The 16,052-nt window shown below is 36.7% G+C and overlaps 1 protein-coding gene across 1 annotated transcript in view; it reads right to left on the reverse strand.

Annotated features, from left to right (window-relative positions):
* The window catches only part of uggt2 (UDP-glucose glycoprotein glucosyltransferase 2), a 90,776-nt gene that overhangs the window by 37,378 nt on the left and 37,346 nt on the right, over positions 1 to 16,052 (reverse strand). The window contains exons 21-23 of the mRNA XM_088912646.1: positions 14,677 to 14,774; positions 9,002 to 9,208; positions 7,077 to 7,208 (exon numbers count right to left, since the gene is read on the reverse strand). Of these exons, the coding sequence (XP_088768772.1) occupies positions 7,077 to 7,208; positions 9,002 to 9,208; positions 14,677 to 14,774 (437 nt within the window). The remainder of the gene's footprint in view (positions 1 to 7,076; positions 7,209 to 9,001; positions 9,209 to 14,676; positions 14,775 to 16,052) is intronic.

Below are 16,052 nucleotides of genomic sequence, written 5' to 3' on the forward strand. Positions count from 1 at the left end.
GACTGTATTCTCCCCCCTTTCCATTTTAGCTTAAATGTTCTACGAAATCTCTATAGATTCTTGTATCAAGCCCACTGGTACCCATTTTGTTCAGATACAAACAACTATAATACTATTAACTACAACTATGTTTTCTACCATATGTTGTATTGACAGAACAACGTGGCTTTGCATCATAACAGCAGGTTTGAATCTCGAATCTAAAGTTTTGCAGCAAATGGCGCATTTGTCAATTAATGGCACATTCTACACAACCCCATCATTTTACAGAGGGTTCTTTCTTTCACGAAAAACTGTCTTTCTGTCACTGACCTTCGGTACCTTCGGAATCAGACTATTCAACACAATGACAATGGCAAAGCAATTAGCTTAATCTTCTCAGTCCAGTTCTTTGAGACCAGTGATGCTAGCTCTTTCTTCTGGGCAAAAGAACATGATATCTGGCTACGCTATCCTGCCACTAACAATGGACATATTCCAAAAAATTTTCACGCCTTCTTTAGTCAAGTGCTTGAGTTTCATCATCAATGAGTTTCTCCCATCCTTCGTGAGGTACTGGTGGTTGATCTTACCAACAATGTTGTGTCCCTGAAGATACTCACTGTTGCTGTGAACAGGCTAAACCCAATGAGGTGTTGAATGACTGCATCAAAGAGACAGCATTTGAAGTAAACAAGCTCTAATGACAATTTTGATAAATATAACAAATAAATAAACTTGACTAAATGTGCATGACAGTCAGCAATGACTGTCATTATGGCCACAATATTTCTTTGTTTATGGCGCAGTTTAATGGCAGAGTAATACACAGAAGAGAAAAATGTTTGCGTACAGTATTTTACAAAATAAACACAAAAAACACACTTTACAAAGACTGTAAGTGCCTAAGTCCAGGCCTTCTACAGTCCAAAGCTACACTCACCCGTCCCTACAAAGAACCCTAATGCAAACTGAGACACTGTTGTTTAGGGCAGTACTATCAGTTTCTACATATCAAACTGACTGTTCAGAGGACAGTCTGATATCTAAAACTGGAGGAAACTTCCTCTAAAACAGGTGTATCCTAGAGATACAAACTCTGCAGGTATTAGAAGGTATTAAAATTTCCCTCAAAAATATAAAAAACACAGCCCTTTTCCATTACATTTACTGTCTCTTCAGTACTCAAAAATACCTTTTAAGTTTCAGTACTCAAAGAGTAGACCCAAATTACTGGAGCTTTGGCCTGTAGAAAGGTGGCGCTCACTCGGGACACTCTTGCTTCTTCAGTTCTGGAGACAGAGAAAGAATATTATGATGGCTGAACCCCTAATACACCTCTGTTTACCATCTTCTAGACTTGCCAGTCACCTCTCAGCTTAAATTATTATTGCTATTTGGGCATCTTCTACCAAGTCTCCACTCAGACAAAGGATAGAAGTTCTGTCTATAAGACTTCTTTGATTTTTTTGTTTCCAAAGCCCCAACTAAAAACTGATCACCAATTGAACTGAGTGGTGTACATAATGCTATATGGCTATGTGTAACTCATATGGTATAACTGGAATGCCCCTGACATGTTAAAAATATGAACAGTATTATCATCAAACCAGCTTACATTATAGCACAAAAACAAAAATCTTATAAAAGTACTGTGTACTAACATAATATTCCAATAAAGTAAAAGGAAATGAGGAATGTCCAACATAAGCAGCCTAAAGATACAGTAGTTATCCACCAAGGAACTAAGCTATAAGTGCCATTTGTGAGGATAACAGACTGTGGTATGAAGAATGAAACACAATTAAGCAAAAATCTTCTCATATGTACCAACACCTAAAATCTATTGATAGCCACTGTCATTAAAGGCATCAGGAAGGAAGATTATTTGTAGCAATAGAGGGCATTAACAAAATTACAGTTTTTCTCAATTGCTTTAACACATTTTCTCAAATGATACATACAAGTTCAAAACGGTAAATGCAAGCCCCACAGCAGCAGCATATTTTGAAAAACACTACCAAGATTGCTTTCACACAAAATGCTAATGCAAAGCACATTTTAGCAAATGCATACATTCAAATTGCAGCAATTGACACATATGTCAATAAGGTAAGTCTTGTGAAACTAAATGAATTTATCTGTTCGGAGTTAAAAGCAACCAATTCCATGTGCCAACCTTACTTTGCACATTGAAAACTGCACCTGCAAAATTATTCAATGATTATTCGGTGTTAAAATACAAATGTTACATTATCAGCTAATTAATGTCAATAAATAATGGATTAAGAACATGGAGAAAGACTCCTGAAGGGGAAAGGACTGTTGTTAAAATGGTTGTTGCGAACAATAGCATTTGTCTCTGGGAGATTTGGATTGCAGTTAACCAGGATTATGCCACATTTCGTCACAAATTCAGTGAGCCCCTCGACCACTAACAGAGTCCTTAGAAGAAACCAGGTGTACATTAGGCAATTATATGAAGTTCCTTTTGAGAAGAACAGTGACAAGGTGAGAGATGCAATACCAATATACAGTTTACTAATAAGGTCTGATCAGAGTGGTTAATTCATAATATAAAACAATATTGAGACATCTTTAACTCTACAGTAATTGTGAGATTACAGTAAACTGAACAGTTTTTAATCAACTGTGGAATGTATTCTGTCTTTCACAAAGAGTGATGGAGCTAGAGGAAAATGAAACTCAACATACATTGATATGCGTAGATGAAACTGGGTTTAATCTACCTAAAACATACCAATCTGGCAAAAACCTTGTGGGTGAGAGAGCCACAGTGAATATTGCAGGCCAATGTGGTGGCAAAATCACCATGTGTGCAGCCATAGCTGAAAATGGTGTCCTTGCCCATATCCCAACCTGAGGGACCCTGCCCCAGGTGATACAAGGTATCAAGGAAGAGAATAAGGTTGGGTCCATCTGGCCGCCAGCCTCTGGTGAGGTCACAGTGGTGGTTGGATACAGGGAAAGTGCACCAGCAGCTGTGGTGTGAAAAAGCAGTGGCGGCTGGGCACGGGTTCGATGTATGTGAGGAGCTGCAAGTACACCACCTGAGATGCCAGAGAGGTTGTGTGTATGTGAGGGACATTGTGTTGAGTCTTGGCATGAGAGTGAGGTGTCAGAAGAGACTCAGGTTGTAGTTAGTGTGCGAGACCCAGCCTGGTGGCGTCAGGCGAGGGCGCCTGTGGCTAGTGGCGGACCAGGAAGTCCTAGGGCGGCTCCTAGCTAGTGAGTGATCAGTGTGAGGCCTGGGTAACAGCAGGCGAAGGACTCATCGAGGGATCCCAAGCAGGACGGTGGCAGGTTTGTGACGGAGACTCTGGGCCTGGGAATCCACGAGCAAAGGACCCAGAGTTCTCAGTGTACGTGACGCCATGTGGCCGGGCAAAAAAAAAAAAACTGTGTAATGTGCAAACTTAATGACAATTCTCATAAAATTCAGTAAGTTTCTATCAATATCTTAGCTGAATATTTCACGATATGCACTGTAAATACACAGTACATTGATAATGCATCAGATCATTTGTATACATTTAATGAGAGAGGGGATAATTATGTCTTTAATCCTGGAAATCCCACATATTCTGGGATGTCTAAATCTAACAGTAACCTAATGGAGGGCTTTTTTATCAGTGTTCAAACTCATTTGCAATGACACATCAGATTTTATTTAAATGTACTTCACGCAGGGCACATATACCATAAAGTATTGAAATACTAGTCACAACCATTAAATGGTATTACTTAGAAGGGCTGTGGTTTTTGTTTGTCCATCCATCCTCTTTTTCTTAATAGCTTCATGCACACTCAGTCAAGCACTAATTGAACTCATCAGACTGAACATAACAGACACCAGCCAAATGGGCTTAGCGAGCCAGATACATCCACGGGCCAAATTTCAACACCAGTTTTAGATGTTTAACTTAGAACGGTCTTTGTTGACAAATGTAATTAGAAGATGCCAGTCCAAGAAAGAGCGTAATTCTAAAAGTCTGTCAAAAACGTAATCACTCTTGAATATTTACCCTATGAAGTCAATCCAGTGTAACCAATTTAATGGAAAATCACAGGCACATTTTACATCAATTCTTAACATGTTGTTTGAAAAAAATCTTCAATATTTGAAATATACCAACTTAACATTTTTGATAAATGAAAACAGTAATCACTGCTTTTAAAGAGCTTCAGAAAACAAATCTCTGACATGATGGCTGTTTAAATTCCCAATGGACTGATATGTAGTTCATTAGTCCTGCACCCTTACAAACTGTTTCAGATATACACATAATAAAATACTTCTCAACAAAATAAAAGTCATTTTCAATTTATATTTATATTGTTTTAAATATCTTGAAAAATATGCCATATTGTAGTGTGAGAACAGATGCATTAAGCTATAGTTGTTGGTTATCACTGTGTCAAAATTTAATTAAGACATTTTTGCAAATCAATACAAAAGTAACAGAAATTAAAAGAGAAATTAATCATTACATTTTACTAATGTTTTTTTCAAAACAACAAATTTAAAACAATTTCCACATCTGCAGCAATATAAGTGAAGTATTGTACCATGCTCAAGGAAACAAACAGCAGTTTCCTGACATTTGAACCCATACCGTTCCACTTACAAGTCCTAAGCCCCAAGCAGTAATCCACAGTGCTACCTAAGAGTTGCAGTATAGTCTCATGTGACTCAAATACAATCAGAAACAGTTATCTCACTGCACAAGACTGCTTAAGGAAAAGGCACAGCTAACATGAAGAATCTGACAACAGACACATGGTCTATGCAGTAATTAGGATGAGGTTCAATTCTTATTCTCAGCCTTAAATTACAGAAGTGTGTGTCAAGACTGATCACTCACTAGATTCTCAGAAATGTTCTTCTATATGTCTATATGGAGAAAAACGTAATAATTAAGAATGTGGGACTAGGGTTATGTTATGGTTGAAGTTCACAACACCTTCAATATGGGAAAAATAGTTTTGTCACATATCAGAACCCTCACACACACCATATTTCCAACACTTACACCTCTAGGGGCTCAGCATACGCTTTAGACAAAAACCTACTAGTACACAAGAATACACAGAAAAATCTACAATCAAACCACAATAGTAGAAATGAAGCAACAGGAAGAACAGGAACTACTCTTTATCAGTCGCTTTCAAAACCTCTATCTTAACTTTAAGCCTTTTATTTACACCTACCCCTGAGGCACAAACAATACAAGGCTGTGAAAAGTCAAATTCATCTACTGCTGGCCCACAAAGTACTAAAAATGAAGGCCACAATACAACCCACTGGAGTTTTTTTTGGCAAGTGGGAAGCTTTATCAATAATGACCTCTCAATGGTGGATAAGTGTAAATGAGAGGATTTAAATAGTGCCTTTAATCATACTTAGCTCCCAGCAAGAGATGCACATATGCCTCATTTATTGAAGCATAGCAGAATAGCAACCAATGGGCACAACGTTTGATTGAATCTATATTTAGATCATTTTATTTGCAGTGACAACACACAGTAAAACTGATTGAAAGATAAGAGAAAAAATGACATCTGAGACCAAGTCAGAATAATGATGACTTAGGAATGACAGTTTTGAATTTACCTAGTTTAAAAATTACAGTGGAGTTCCATTTCATTTTTTTGTTACAATATTTCTGGCTTTGTACATTTTGTTTTCCATAACATGAATGTGTCTTCTTCTATGCATGTTAACTGTATTTTTTGTTCCTGAGACAAAATGATTTTTAGGGTTTTTGCATGTTGCTGGAGCAGCACCTTTTACAAAGCACAACAGACTCTTTCTGCTAGGTTTCATAAACGTGACTGAAAGCTAATACAAATTAGTATCAGATTCAGTCTGGACTTTAATATGACTCAGAAATATGTAAATAAAGCAGCCAAGAAAGATAATAGTAAATTTAGAATATAACTAAATTGGCATACTTTAACATAAGACTGTATTTCACATCTACCGGAAGGCGCTACTCTGCAGTTTTGCTAAGTTTCTGCACACATCTGAGATATGGCAACAGATTCAGAGACTGAAACCAATCAAATGAGACCTATTATTTTATATAGCTGATAATCCAGTAAGTAAAATAAACTTATGAGTTGAATCAATGAGATACACTTCACCGGTCAGGAAGAATGTTTTAACAGATCATTCATACACTAATTGAGTTTTGCACATGCACTATATCACCTCAATTGGGGTGAGGTCAGGTGAATGTGGCCTTTTTAACTATGAATGGCAGGTTCCCGTATATCATTCTGATGTACATCAGTGAGAGTGGTGCAGATGTGCAGAGCAATAGGCTGGCTTCTGGGCACAAATAAACAATTGATATGGTGGTCCAAGTCTGAAGGTCTCGGACAAAAAGGATTGTAATTTATCCTGATGATAACTTTGTGAATTTGTTGCTGATCAGTGTGTCTTCTTGTGAGACTAGACTATTACAAAAATATAAAGTGATATTAATTGCTTCTGCTGGCTATCAGAGGGATTTGCCTTTTTATCCTTTGCTGTCATGAGTCCTAACGCAAGTACATCAATCAAAAACACCAGGATACAACAGACACAAGAGATAGCCAGTTAATAAGATGTGAACTTTAGCCTCAAGAAAATAAAAAGTCTGGTAAATCATCAGCAGATAGCAACCACAATGTAATAATCAGAATTGTATGCTTTTAACAGAGCTGTGCATAGACACCTACATAAATCCTTTAAGACTGCTGCCCACTGCATAATTCTGCCGTAGGTGATGCACACTTGTGACACTCCTTTGGATATTTGGTTGAAAGAAAATGTTGAGCTTTTCTACATTTTAAACAAAGTCAAAAAAAAATAATTCCCGAGCTGTTAGCAGGTCTAGTTAAAGTAATTGTTCCTTCTTCATTTTCATTGAAAAATGTCAAAATCTGTACTGCCACACACTGCATTCTATACTGTTGTGAACTCTTTGAGGATTGTGCTTCAAGGTCATGACATCTCACAGCAATAGCTCCTCAAGTCTAAGGCAAACAATAATCGATTATCAGGATACTTGTCCCTCACTCCCACTTACCCTTCCATTGCTTACAACAGCCATCTGACCAGGGAGCAGCTTAAGAACATCTCTGCAGAAAAGCTGTTGGGTTCTGATGAAATCCACGCCTATGGTGTTGTGTCTCTTTTCCAAACTGTCTTTATCCATTCCCTAAAGCAAAAGTAATGAATCATTTCAGCAGATTAAATGAATATCTATTGTCCTGGGTGGAGGTGATTTATTGTCCCTTTCTAAACATCCACTGGGACCGTGCTCAAGTTGTACTCGCATTGTCTGCAGCAAACAAAGTCAGATTGTTCTGCTACATGAAATATGCAGAGAGAAAATTACTTATTTATTGAAAATCTTTTAAAGTCCCGAGATTGAACCAGCACTGCAGCAGTCAGAAATATTTCATAGGTGGATGGTGAAACTGTAACAATTGACAACACAAAATCCAGTGGGATTACTCAGTGCTAATATTTAATGGAACTACTATTAACATTTTAATTATGTTGGATTTAATGTGTAAATGGCTCAACACCTTGATTTTACTAAATGAGCTTTTCCACAAAGTCTGGTCTATTGTACTTCAAAGGATTGTTTTAATTTGTTATGTGTGACAAAATACATACCTGGCACATTTTATAGTCAAATAGCAAAACAACATAAATAAAATTAGCCTCAGTCTGTTTGCATAACCCATTTTGATTGTATATTTTTGTTTCCTGAAGCCAAATTCTATTAAAAACACTATGGGGCCTATTGTGAAGCAGATAAATCTTCAGCTATTACAAGTTATTTCAGTCCCCTAAAAATAACTTACATTCTTTTCAACCACAAAAGTTTCATAAAACAAAAGGACACTTTCATCTGGATACATCATTTTAAAATGTTCCTGAAAATGTTCAGCAGTTTTTGGAGCAAACTAGGTTTACAAAATAAACAAGGAAACTGAGACACACCTGAGGGCATTTACTAATGGTTAATTATATTTTTTTTAATTACTGTGTAATCAAAATAATTTAATAAACTAGACACAGCAGAAATCCTTTGGGGATTAATAGCAGAGAAAATCAAAAACACAATGATGTGTTTTTCTCCCAAGACAATAATCTGAAGTACATATTTTTGATATGACAAAAAGAATACTTGTTCTGGAGACGTAGGTAAATACTGAATTATGAAAGTCACAACTGTTTTCAATAGGTTCAAAGTTAATTTGTGTTACAAAAACCTGAAAAGCATCACTTTGAGGACAAATCAATTTACAGTGATGCCTATCAGTACATCCTCAAAATAAGCTCTTGAATCACAGCACAAGGCAGCCCATCCTTAATTTCTCTCAAAACAGTTTTGATTAATTTATCTTTCACTGTTCATTTAAAGTCCAAGTGTGGAGCTCTGTAGAAACTCCTCAAAGTTCAAGCTCTGTTGTGGAATGACTTCAGTCCACCTTCTGTCAGGGGTTAATATGACATGTCTGTCCCACATAGCTAATTGGAGGATTCATTTTTCAACCAAGGGCAACATTCTGTGCCTTCTTACATCAATCATTTCCTCTAATAAACTCCTATGAGAGAGACTCTACAGAGCACCCGTGGCATTCATAAAAAAGAAGTGTAGCCTAGAAACTCTCATTCCATCACTACTGATGATTTTATATGAAAAGTAAAAACAAACTCCAAAATGAGCCAAGCAATGGACAAAACTTTAAAAATGAGATAATACAAGCAATATCTAGACAAGTCTTCTTTTAACCTTATGTAGGAGAGGCACATAAACTTTCCCGTGGTAAAAACCCCATATGAACCTTAAACAATGGTTTTATATACATGTACAGTAATGTTATGCACATCCTTTATAAACTTAATGACCTTACAATGTCAAATGATTTTACATAAAAAGCTCTCAAGAATGATAAAGCAGGGCTCTTAAATATATCACATTAAGGTTTTACCAACCTGCAAGAAAAGGTCCTTTAGTTTAGTTCCTTGGGCAAGCAGTTGAATGTTTTCTTCTTTGATAAGCTTTGTTATAAATGGAAATGTTTCCTGTCGTTTCTGGGTGAGGAGTGTTGCCCAAATTGCTCTGGCAACCAGGCTGTTCTCTTCTGTTGGCTTCGCAGTAGGGTTATTTATCACTCCGATACGAGTGTTTGGGCTGGATTTCTGAGGCAGGAAACAGAAATCAAAACACGTAAAATATTTTACAAACGTAAAACAAAAAAGACATCTCAAAATATTTTTATTCACCGAGAGGATGTAGCTTAGTGTAAAACTGGATAATGTATAACTGTGATTTACAGCACAAACTCAAGCCTAATTCAGACTTCTTTGGTGTTTTTTCTTGACTGTTGCAGCTTCAGTTTTTAATACTGTTGATTATAGTTTTTAGAATAAAATAATTTACCTTAGTTCTTACTAGCTATTTTGGTTTTTTTTTTCTTTTAAATGTTATTCCTTTATCTTAATCAGAACTTGTCTTTATTCCCATTCTAATGGATAACTTGCTTTGAGTAGATGCTTCAGGTACATACATTGATATTTTACAGTGTTGTCATCCAGTGCAAAATGATACAGATCTGTGGACAAGTATATGAAAATAAAATGCAAGCTAATTTCAGCAACAGAGAGAAACAAGATGAGTGAAATGCTGTAACATGCAATATGATATGAGACCACAAATAATATTAGCAACCATTTATACTTCACTATATAACTGCTGAATTATCAGTGGTGAAATGTATCTACTTATTAAAAAAAATCATTAAAAAAATGCCTTTCATGGATTCTTTCAGAAACCACCATGAAGACCAGGTACATAGTGTGTTGTGAAAGGTATCATATTGGGAGCAAAGGGGACACACCCCCAGTCAACACATGACAGAAATACCTTTATCCAAAGGCTTCAAAGAAAATATACTTTTCTGCTACAATGCTGATTCATCTTTATTTAAAGGCCACTGAAATGGCAGCAACAGTAATACCATTACGGATATGGCAAAATAAAGAAAGACCTCTAAGTGCTAAAAAATGAGAATGATAGTATTAAATAAAACACAAAGAGAATGACATCTCAGTGCAATGGAAGTATCTTGGACATACTTGTAATTTAACACACAGAGTTACTATCAGGGAGTGTGTTTCAACTGACAAGAAAGCTATGCTGCTCTTATTCTAGACCTCATGGAGCAGTGCTGGACAGAAGGACACTGGATTACTACCAAAGGTCATTTACAAATCTGAATCAATACTGCACTTCTATCAAAAATGCTGCACCAAAAAAATAAACTAAGTAGCTAGGTAATCATTCATGATACATATTTAGCACTGAGTATTCAAACATATTAAAAGCATTAGAAACATAGGAATTACAATAAACATCTGTGTGCTGACAACCATTCATATTCAGCACACTTTTTGCTGGTCTGCCTCCTTCAAAATCCAGTGTAAGTGTTTTTGAGACAGTAGACAGTGTTTCATACTGTACTTCTTTTTTTTTAAAACTTTGTATCAGTGCATTACTTCAATGTTTCACTTGTGAAATGAGACATTTGAATGCACAGTTCTAATTCTTGCATGTTAACACTGCTCCAGACATGTTAGAAGACAGGACTGGATGAGTGTTGCCCACAATGTGACAAACACCTTCACAAAACAATGAGAAAGAAACACACATACTGTATCTGTCTCATAGAGCATATACTGAAAAAAAAATCAGATTTTTATAATACTAGTTAAACCAAAATCATATATTACTTGTAAAAAAATCTTAACAGTTATTGGATGCATTTGCTGCATTTTAAGACGTGAATAAACCAACTGGCACTTAATGGTAAATTTGTAATGTTATTGTCAATCATGATATAAATATGCTAATTCCCTTTTAAATACTTTAGTAGAACTTTTAATTTAAAAGGTTAACATTAACTTACTTAATTTAAACTTCTTAAACTACAGTAAACAAAACATGAGCACTTATCAATTTCAATTTTCATTCTATTTTTAAACTAACACAGCTGATGCATTAAGGTTTTAAATTTTGATATAAAAAAATGCAAGCAATTATCCTGCCTATCTGTTCTTCCAGCTACAATTTAAGGCAGCTTTGATAGCATTAATATTAGAATTTATGTAAGGAAAACATACTGTACAGTTATCATCAGTTTTCTCTTTAAACACAGAGGTTCTCAAACATCTAGTTATACTAAGAATGAAATCACTAAGTCTCCATGTTGGTTGAAAAACAAAAAAAAACCTATAAAGAGTAAGAGAGGCTTTTGGGTGATTTTTTCAACACCACATTTAAACGCATTTCACTTGAAACTAGAACATACAGAATTCATAGAGTTCTGTATCAGCAAAAGCTGAAAAACTACCAAATCTACAAAACAAGTATGGACCATTACAATTGTGGATTTGGTGTTATTTATGTAGTCTGTAACATTTATAATTCTAAATATGAAATTCAAGGAGTGGCACAGCCCTTTAAACAGGTGGAATGGTGATTTCTAATGTACTGTAGTGTGAGGTTGTTGAGATTTGAAGCTTTGACATGATTACAAGGCGGGCTAACCACAAAACAAATGAGAAACTCTAAGGTAAACGCAGGACTGGGCATTTCTCTTTTGTTGTCAGGAAACTCTGGCATTAACACTGCACTGTTCATTTTTCACCAGCCAGCTTGTGTCCTCTTTAAGCAGGGCAACATGAACAAGGGGAGCTGACAGTACCTCTGGTTAGTCTCAGCTCCCCTCTGGGACAGACACTCACCCCAGCCACAGTGTATCAATGTATTTCCCCAAGTATCCAGGGGGAAAGTGACCATTATTATATACAGTATATTAAAGATCCCATTAATTTGGCTTGTGGCCAAAATTCATTACAACACAAAACACAAATCGCATGGTCTCCCACTAATTGACCTTAAATGCTACATTATAATGGGGTAGTACTGTACTCATATTATATTGCCATGTAATCGTATGTGCTTCCTGTAGAATAAATCATTGTTTCAAACTGTTATATTTGGAATAATGGTGTGTTTTTCCTTTAAGTCCCTGCACAGATTATCTGAATCGGTGCTCCTCATTATATACACCCCAAACCAAAAGAGTCCATCAAAGGTCAAAAAGTAGTTCCCTCAGCTTCCTGTAAGCCCCACATTCTGTACATCTTTATTATACTGTATTTCTTATATTTCTTGTGTTGCTTCTCATGAGATTGACCAGCTAAGGTGATTTTATGCCTACTTTTTAGTTATTCATTCAAACAAAATATCAGTCGTACATATTGTTTTGTTTCTTATAGGAGTCATGCAATTTCCTGCATCCTACAGTGGTGATATAGCACACGTGTACCTCTTTATACGAATGTTCTTTTTATGAAATTTCGATACTACGAAGCATGTGAAAATTGTTATCCCCATTTTGAATAACGGAAGCCAACTTCGGAACTATGAAGAAGTGATACGAAGGAAAATTTCCAAACCTCTGACAAATGTGTAGAATGAAGAGGAAGGTGTCATCTGACTCATTTCATATTGAGTGTATGCATCACACTCCACTAATTAGTATGGTTGAGAGCTAGCATGGAGCCTATGGAGTGGCACGAGACACATATGTGATACAGTTCACCATGTCTTGCTTCGAGTGTTGTTCGCTATTGAAGAAAATTGGTAGTTTAAGACTTAATCATGGTCCCTTACAGGGTTAAGAAAATGAAAATTGTGAATGTGTGTACACAAAAAGCTAAAAAAGTGGTTACTGCATAATACAGAACTATACCATACTTTGGTATGAATAATTATGTTTATCTAGCTAAGCAGTGTTGTTTTACTTAAAACACAAACCACAGTATGAATGTGCGTTATTATCGTTTCTTTTATCATTTTTTGGTGAACAAAAGTTGGGTTGATATTTTTGGGGTCCGGACCAGACTGTAATTTTTCCCCCATATGAAATAATGGAAATAGGTTTTTCTTTTTATGGAATTTCGCTATCCAAAAGGGTTTCTGGGAATGCAATACGTTCATAAAAAGATACAGAGTATGGATCTACTGTACAGGGTAATTGTAATTGGCTGAATGCTGCAACCGCATTCCATGAGCCTGTTAGAATATTACAAATGATTTCACTTGTTTCGAGTGAAATAAGGAGAAGTAAAAAACATTTTGTGTTTATGGGGTTGGGAGTTATAATACATATACAGTATATGGCCTGCCAATGATCACAGTCACTGATACAGCATGTCCCTCTAAAGTATTTTAGTGGGAACAATGTTATGAATGTTGAGTTGTTGAGTTGAGGGAAAAGAATATCCTGGCCTTTAGTTTTCTTAGAAGAAATACTCCTTTTGTGAGTCTAATAGCTCTCCCTTGGAGAAAAATAAATCAAAAACCCTCCACAGCTTTCTAGCTCTAAATCACCCAGGAAAACCCTGCGCCAGATAACTAAAAAAATAGAATTCTGCACTTCTTTCTTATTTTCTGTTCATACAGCTGCCTGATCTGAAATCACCAGTTGCGCATTTTCACATTTTGCCACATGGTTATAGACCCAGCAATCACACGTGGGGGGGAACTCCTGCAGCCCACCCACCTTCGAACCACTGGTTAATTTACATGTCGCAGGCTACAGGTACTATGCAGGAGATGGGTTCCTCACCCCCAGCACCACAAGCCAGCAAGCTTCCAAGACGCTGCAGAGGTCACAGAGATGTGGGTAGCCAAGTGAGCCCTGGCCGACTAACTCCACCCTGTGTTTGCAGGTGCTTAGCCACTGGAAATCCTGGTCAAAATCTGAGGGTGACAAAGGCCCTGGCTTACACCCGCCTGGATCATAGAGCTCAACCTACACAGCACTTGTTGCAGTTGAGTCACTCGACCTCCTAGTCCTTTAACCTCTGTACTGTGATACATTTGTTTCAGTGTGTTTTTCAATAACATATAGTTTTTTTTTTAAGAATACAGAATTTTCACAGGTTTAAAATGATCTCATACATGTACAGTAGTTTGCTTCCATAATGAGTCATTGCAAATTAAAACGAACATCCTCAAACACAAAGGAAGTGTCCGGTTTTGCACACCAGTGATAGATCTGCAGTATGTGTCAGGTCCTGCATGACTCCCAATGCTAAGCTGCCATAAAACTTCTTGTGCTGTTTCTACATTGTTCCAGGCATTTCGTGGCACATATATTGGGCGGTGCGGTGGCTCTGTGGCTAAGGATCTGCGCCAGTGGCTGGAAGGTTGCTGGTTCGTATCCCGTGGCTGGCAGAGGAATCCTACTCCGTTGGGCCCCTGCGCAAGCCCAACTGCTTCAGGGGCACCGTATAAATGGCTGACCCAGCACTCTGACCCCAAGCTTCTCTCCCTGTCTGTGTGTCTGTGTGTCTCATGCAGAGCAAGTTGGGGTATGCAAAAAGACAAATTCCTAATACAAGAAATTGTATATGGATAACAAAGCGATCTTATCTTATATTTTCACGCCTTTTCTGTGCCTGTATTATATTAAAAATTATTAATTTCAGTGATGAAATAACATTTCCCTGTACACATCCTGTACACATCCTATAAATGTGTCTTTTGCAGATTAATGACACATTCACTGTAGCAGCAGGGTTCACTACAGGCTCACCATGTGTTTCAAGGCATTTGACAGCAGTCTCCTCCCGGGTGGCTTGTCAAAATCAGCAACAATCCAGATGGTCACTCCGTAAATATGAACATCTTCCTCTGGAAAAAAACAAAACATATATATTAATAACATTAATGACTTTGTTTTTAATTGCGATTAATTGGGAAAAAATGACAATATCATTAAAGTCATCTTGAAAATAAATTACTTTTTTAACAGTACTGTAGAGGCTGACGTTTTCTTTTCTGTCTGTTTATACTTAGCTGGGGAAAAAAATGTAATTTGCACAAACACGCTAAAACCAAGTTTAGTTTTAAAATAATTCAGATTAAACCACTGCAAATGTTGAAGGATAGCCTGACTGGTAAAATGGAGATTAGGAATTGATCTGGTCTTAGTATTGAGTTCAGACTGTGTATTTCCGGAACAGACTAAGATGATTTTGCAAGTAAGTTAATGCTGCCCAGTGTCTCCTAAAAATAAAAATTTGGAAAAATTAGGTCTTTTGTTTCTGAAAAGTCCCAAAGACTTGTCCTCTTTACTGTTTTCACATACTTTTAGACCTTAAAAAGAATATAATTGAGTTTTAGCCTTTTTTAGTTTAGTTTTAGTAGCCTAAAATCATTTTAAAGAAAGCGTGAAAGCAACACTTGGCTTCTCACATTAACTCAAATATTTTTCCAGACTTTTCCAGTGTTTCCAATAACTTTTCAATGTGACAGCACACGCCTCCCAGCCATCCAATCTATATCCTTCTCCAGAGCTCCAGATCTTTGTTCATATCTTTATCAAAGTTTCATCCAGTTCATTGCCATATGATAAAAATCTGACCAGCTTCATCAACACCTGGCCCTATACTGCAGCCTGTCTTTTAAGACAAGTCATCTGTGGCCACAATTTTCCCAGGCTGGAAATTAATTAAAAATGTTTCCTGGACATGGAACTCTGATTAAACTCTTAAAAGCAACAGGCTACAAGGAAAAGTGCATGTGATTTCTTGAGTGATAAACCCGAAAGAAAAATAGGTTTATTATCGCTATTACTATAACACACATAACAGAAGGTTTGGATTGTTTTAGGGCAAATTATAACAATTTCCATACAACAACGGCAGTGCATTACAAAAAGATCTGGTGGAAAAATTCACGACGAACTTCCAAAACAGTCAATATAACTTCTCATGTAATGAATATTGGGTCTGATGTTTAAACCACATGGCCTGCAAAACTGAAATAACCTCCAATACATGCTTTTTTTTTCTTTCAGACTGATCAGCAGGTGATAGCACCAGCAGCAAAAAAAAGCAATTAAATCTCACTAAAGTTATAGCTTCCAGAGAGACAGGACCCTGAAAGAAGTGCATTAAATCACGGGGA

This window comes from Atractosteus spatula, chromosome 4, assembly GCF_055471065.1.
Source record: "Atractosteus spatula isolate fAtrSpa1 chromosome 4, fAtrSpa1.hap1, whole genome shotgun sequence".
Classification (NCBI taxonomy): domain Eukaryota; kingdom Metazoa; phylum Chordata; class Actinopteri; order Semionotiformes; family Lepisosteidae; genus Atractosteus; species Atractosteus spatula.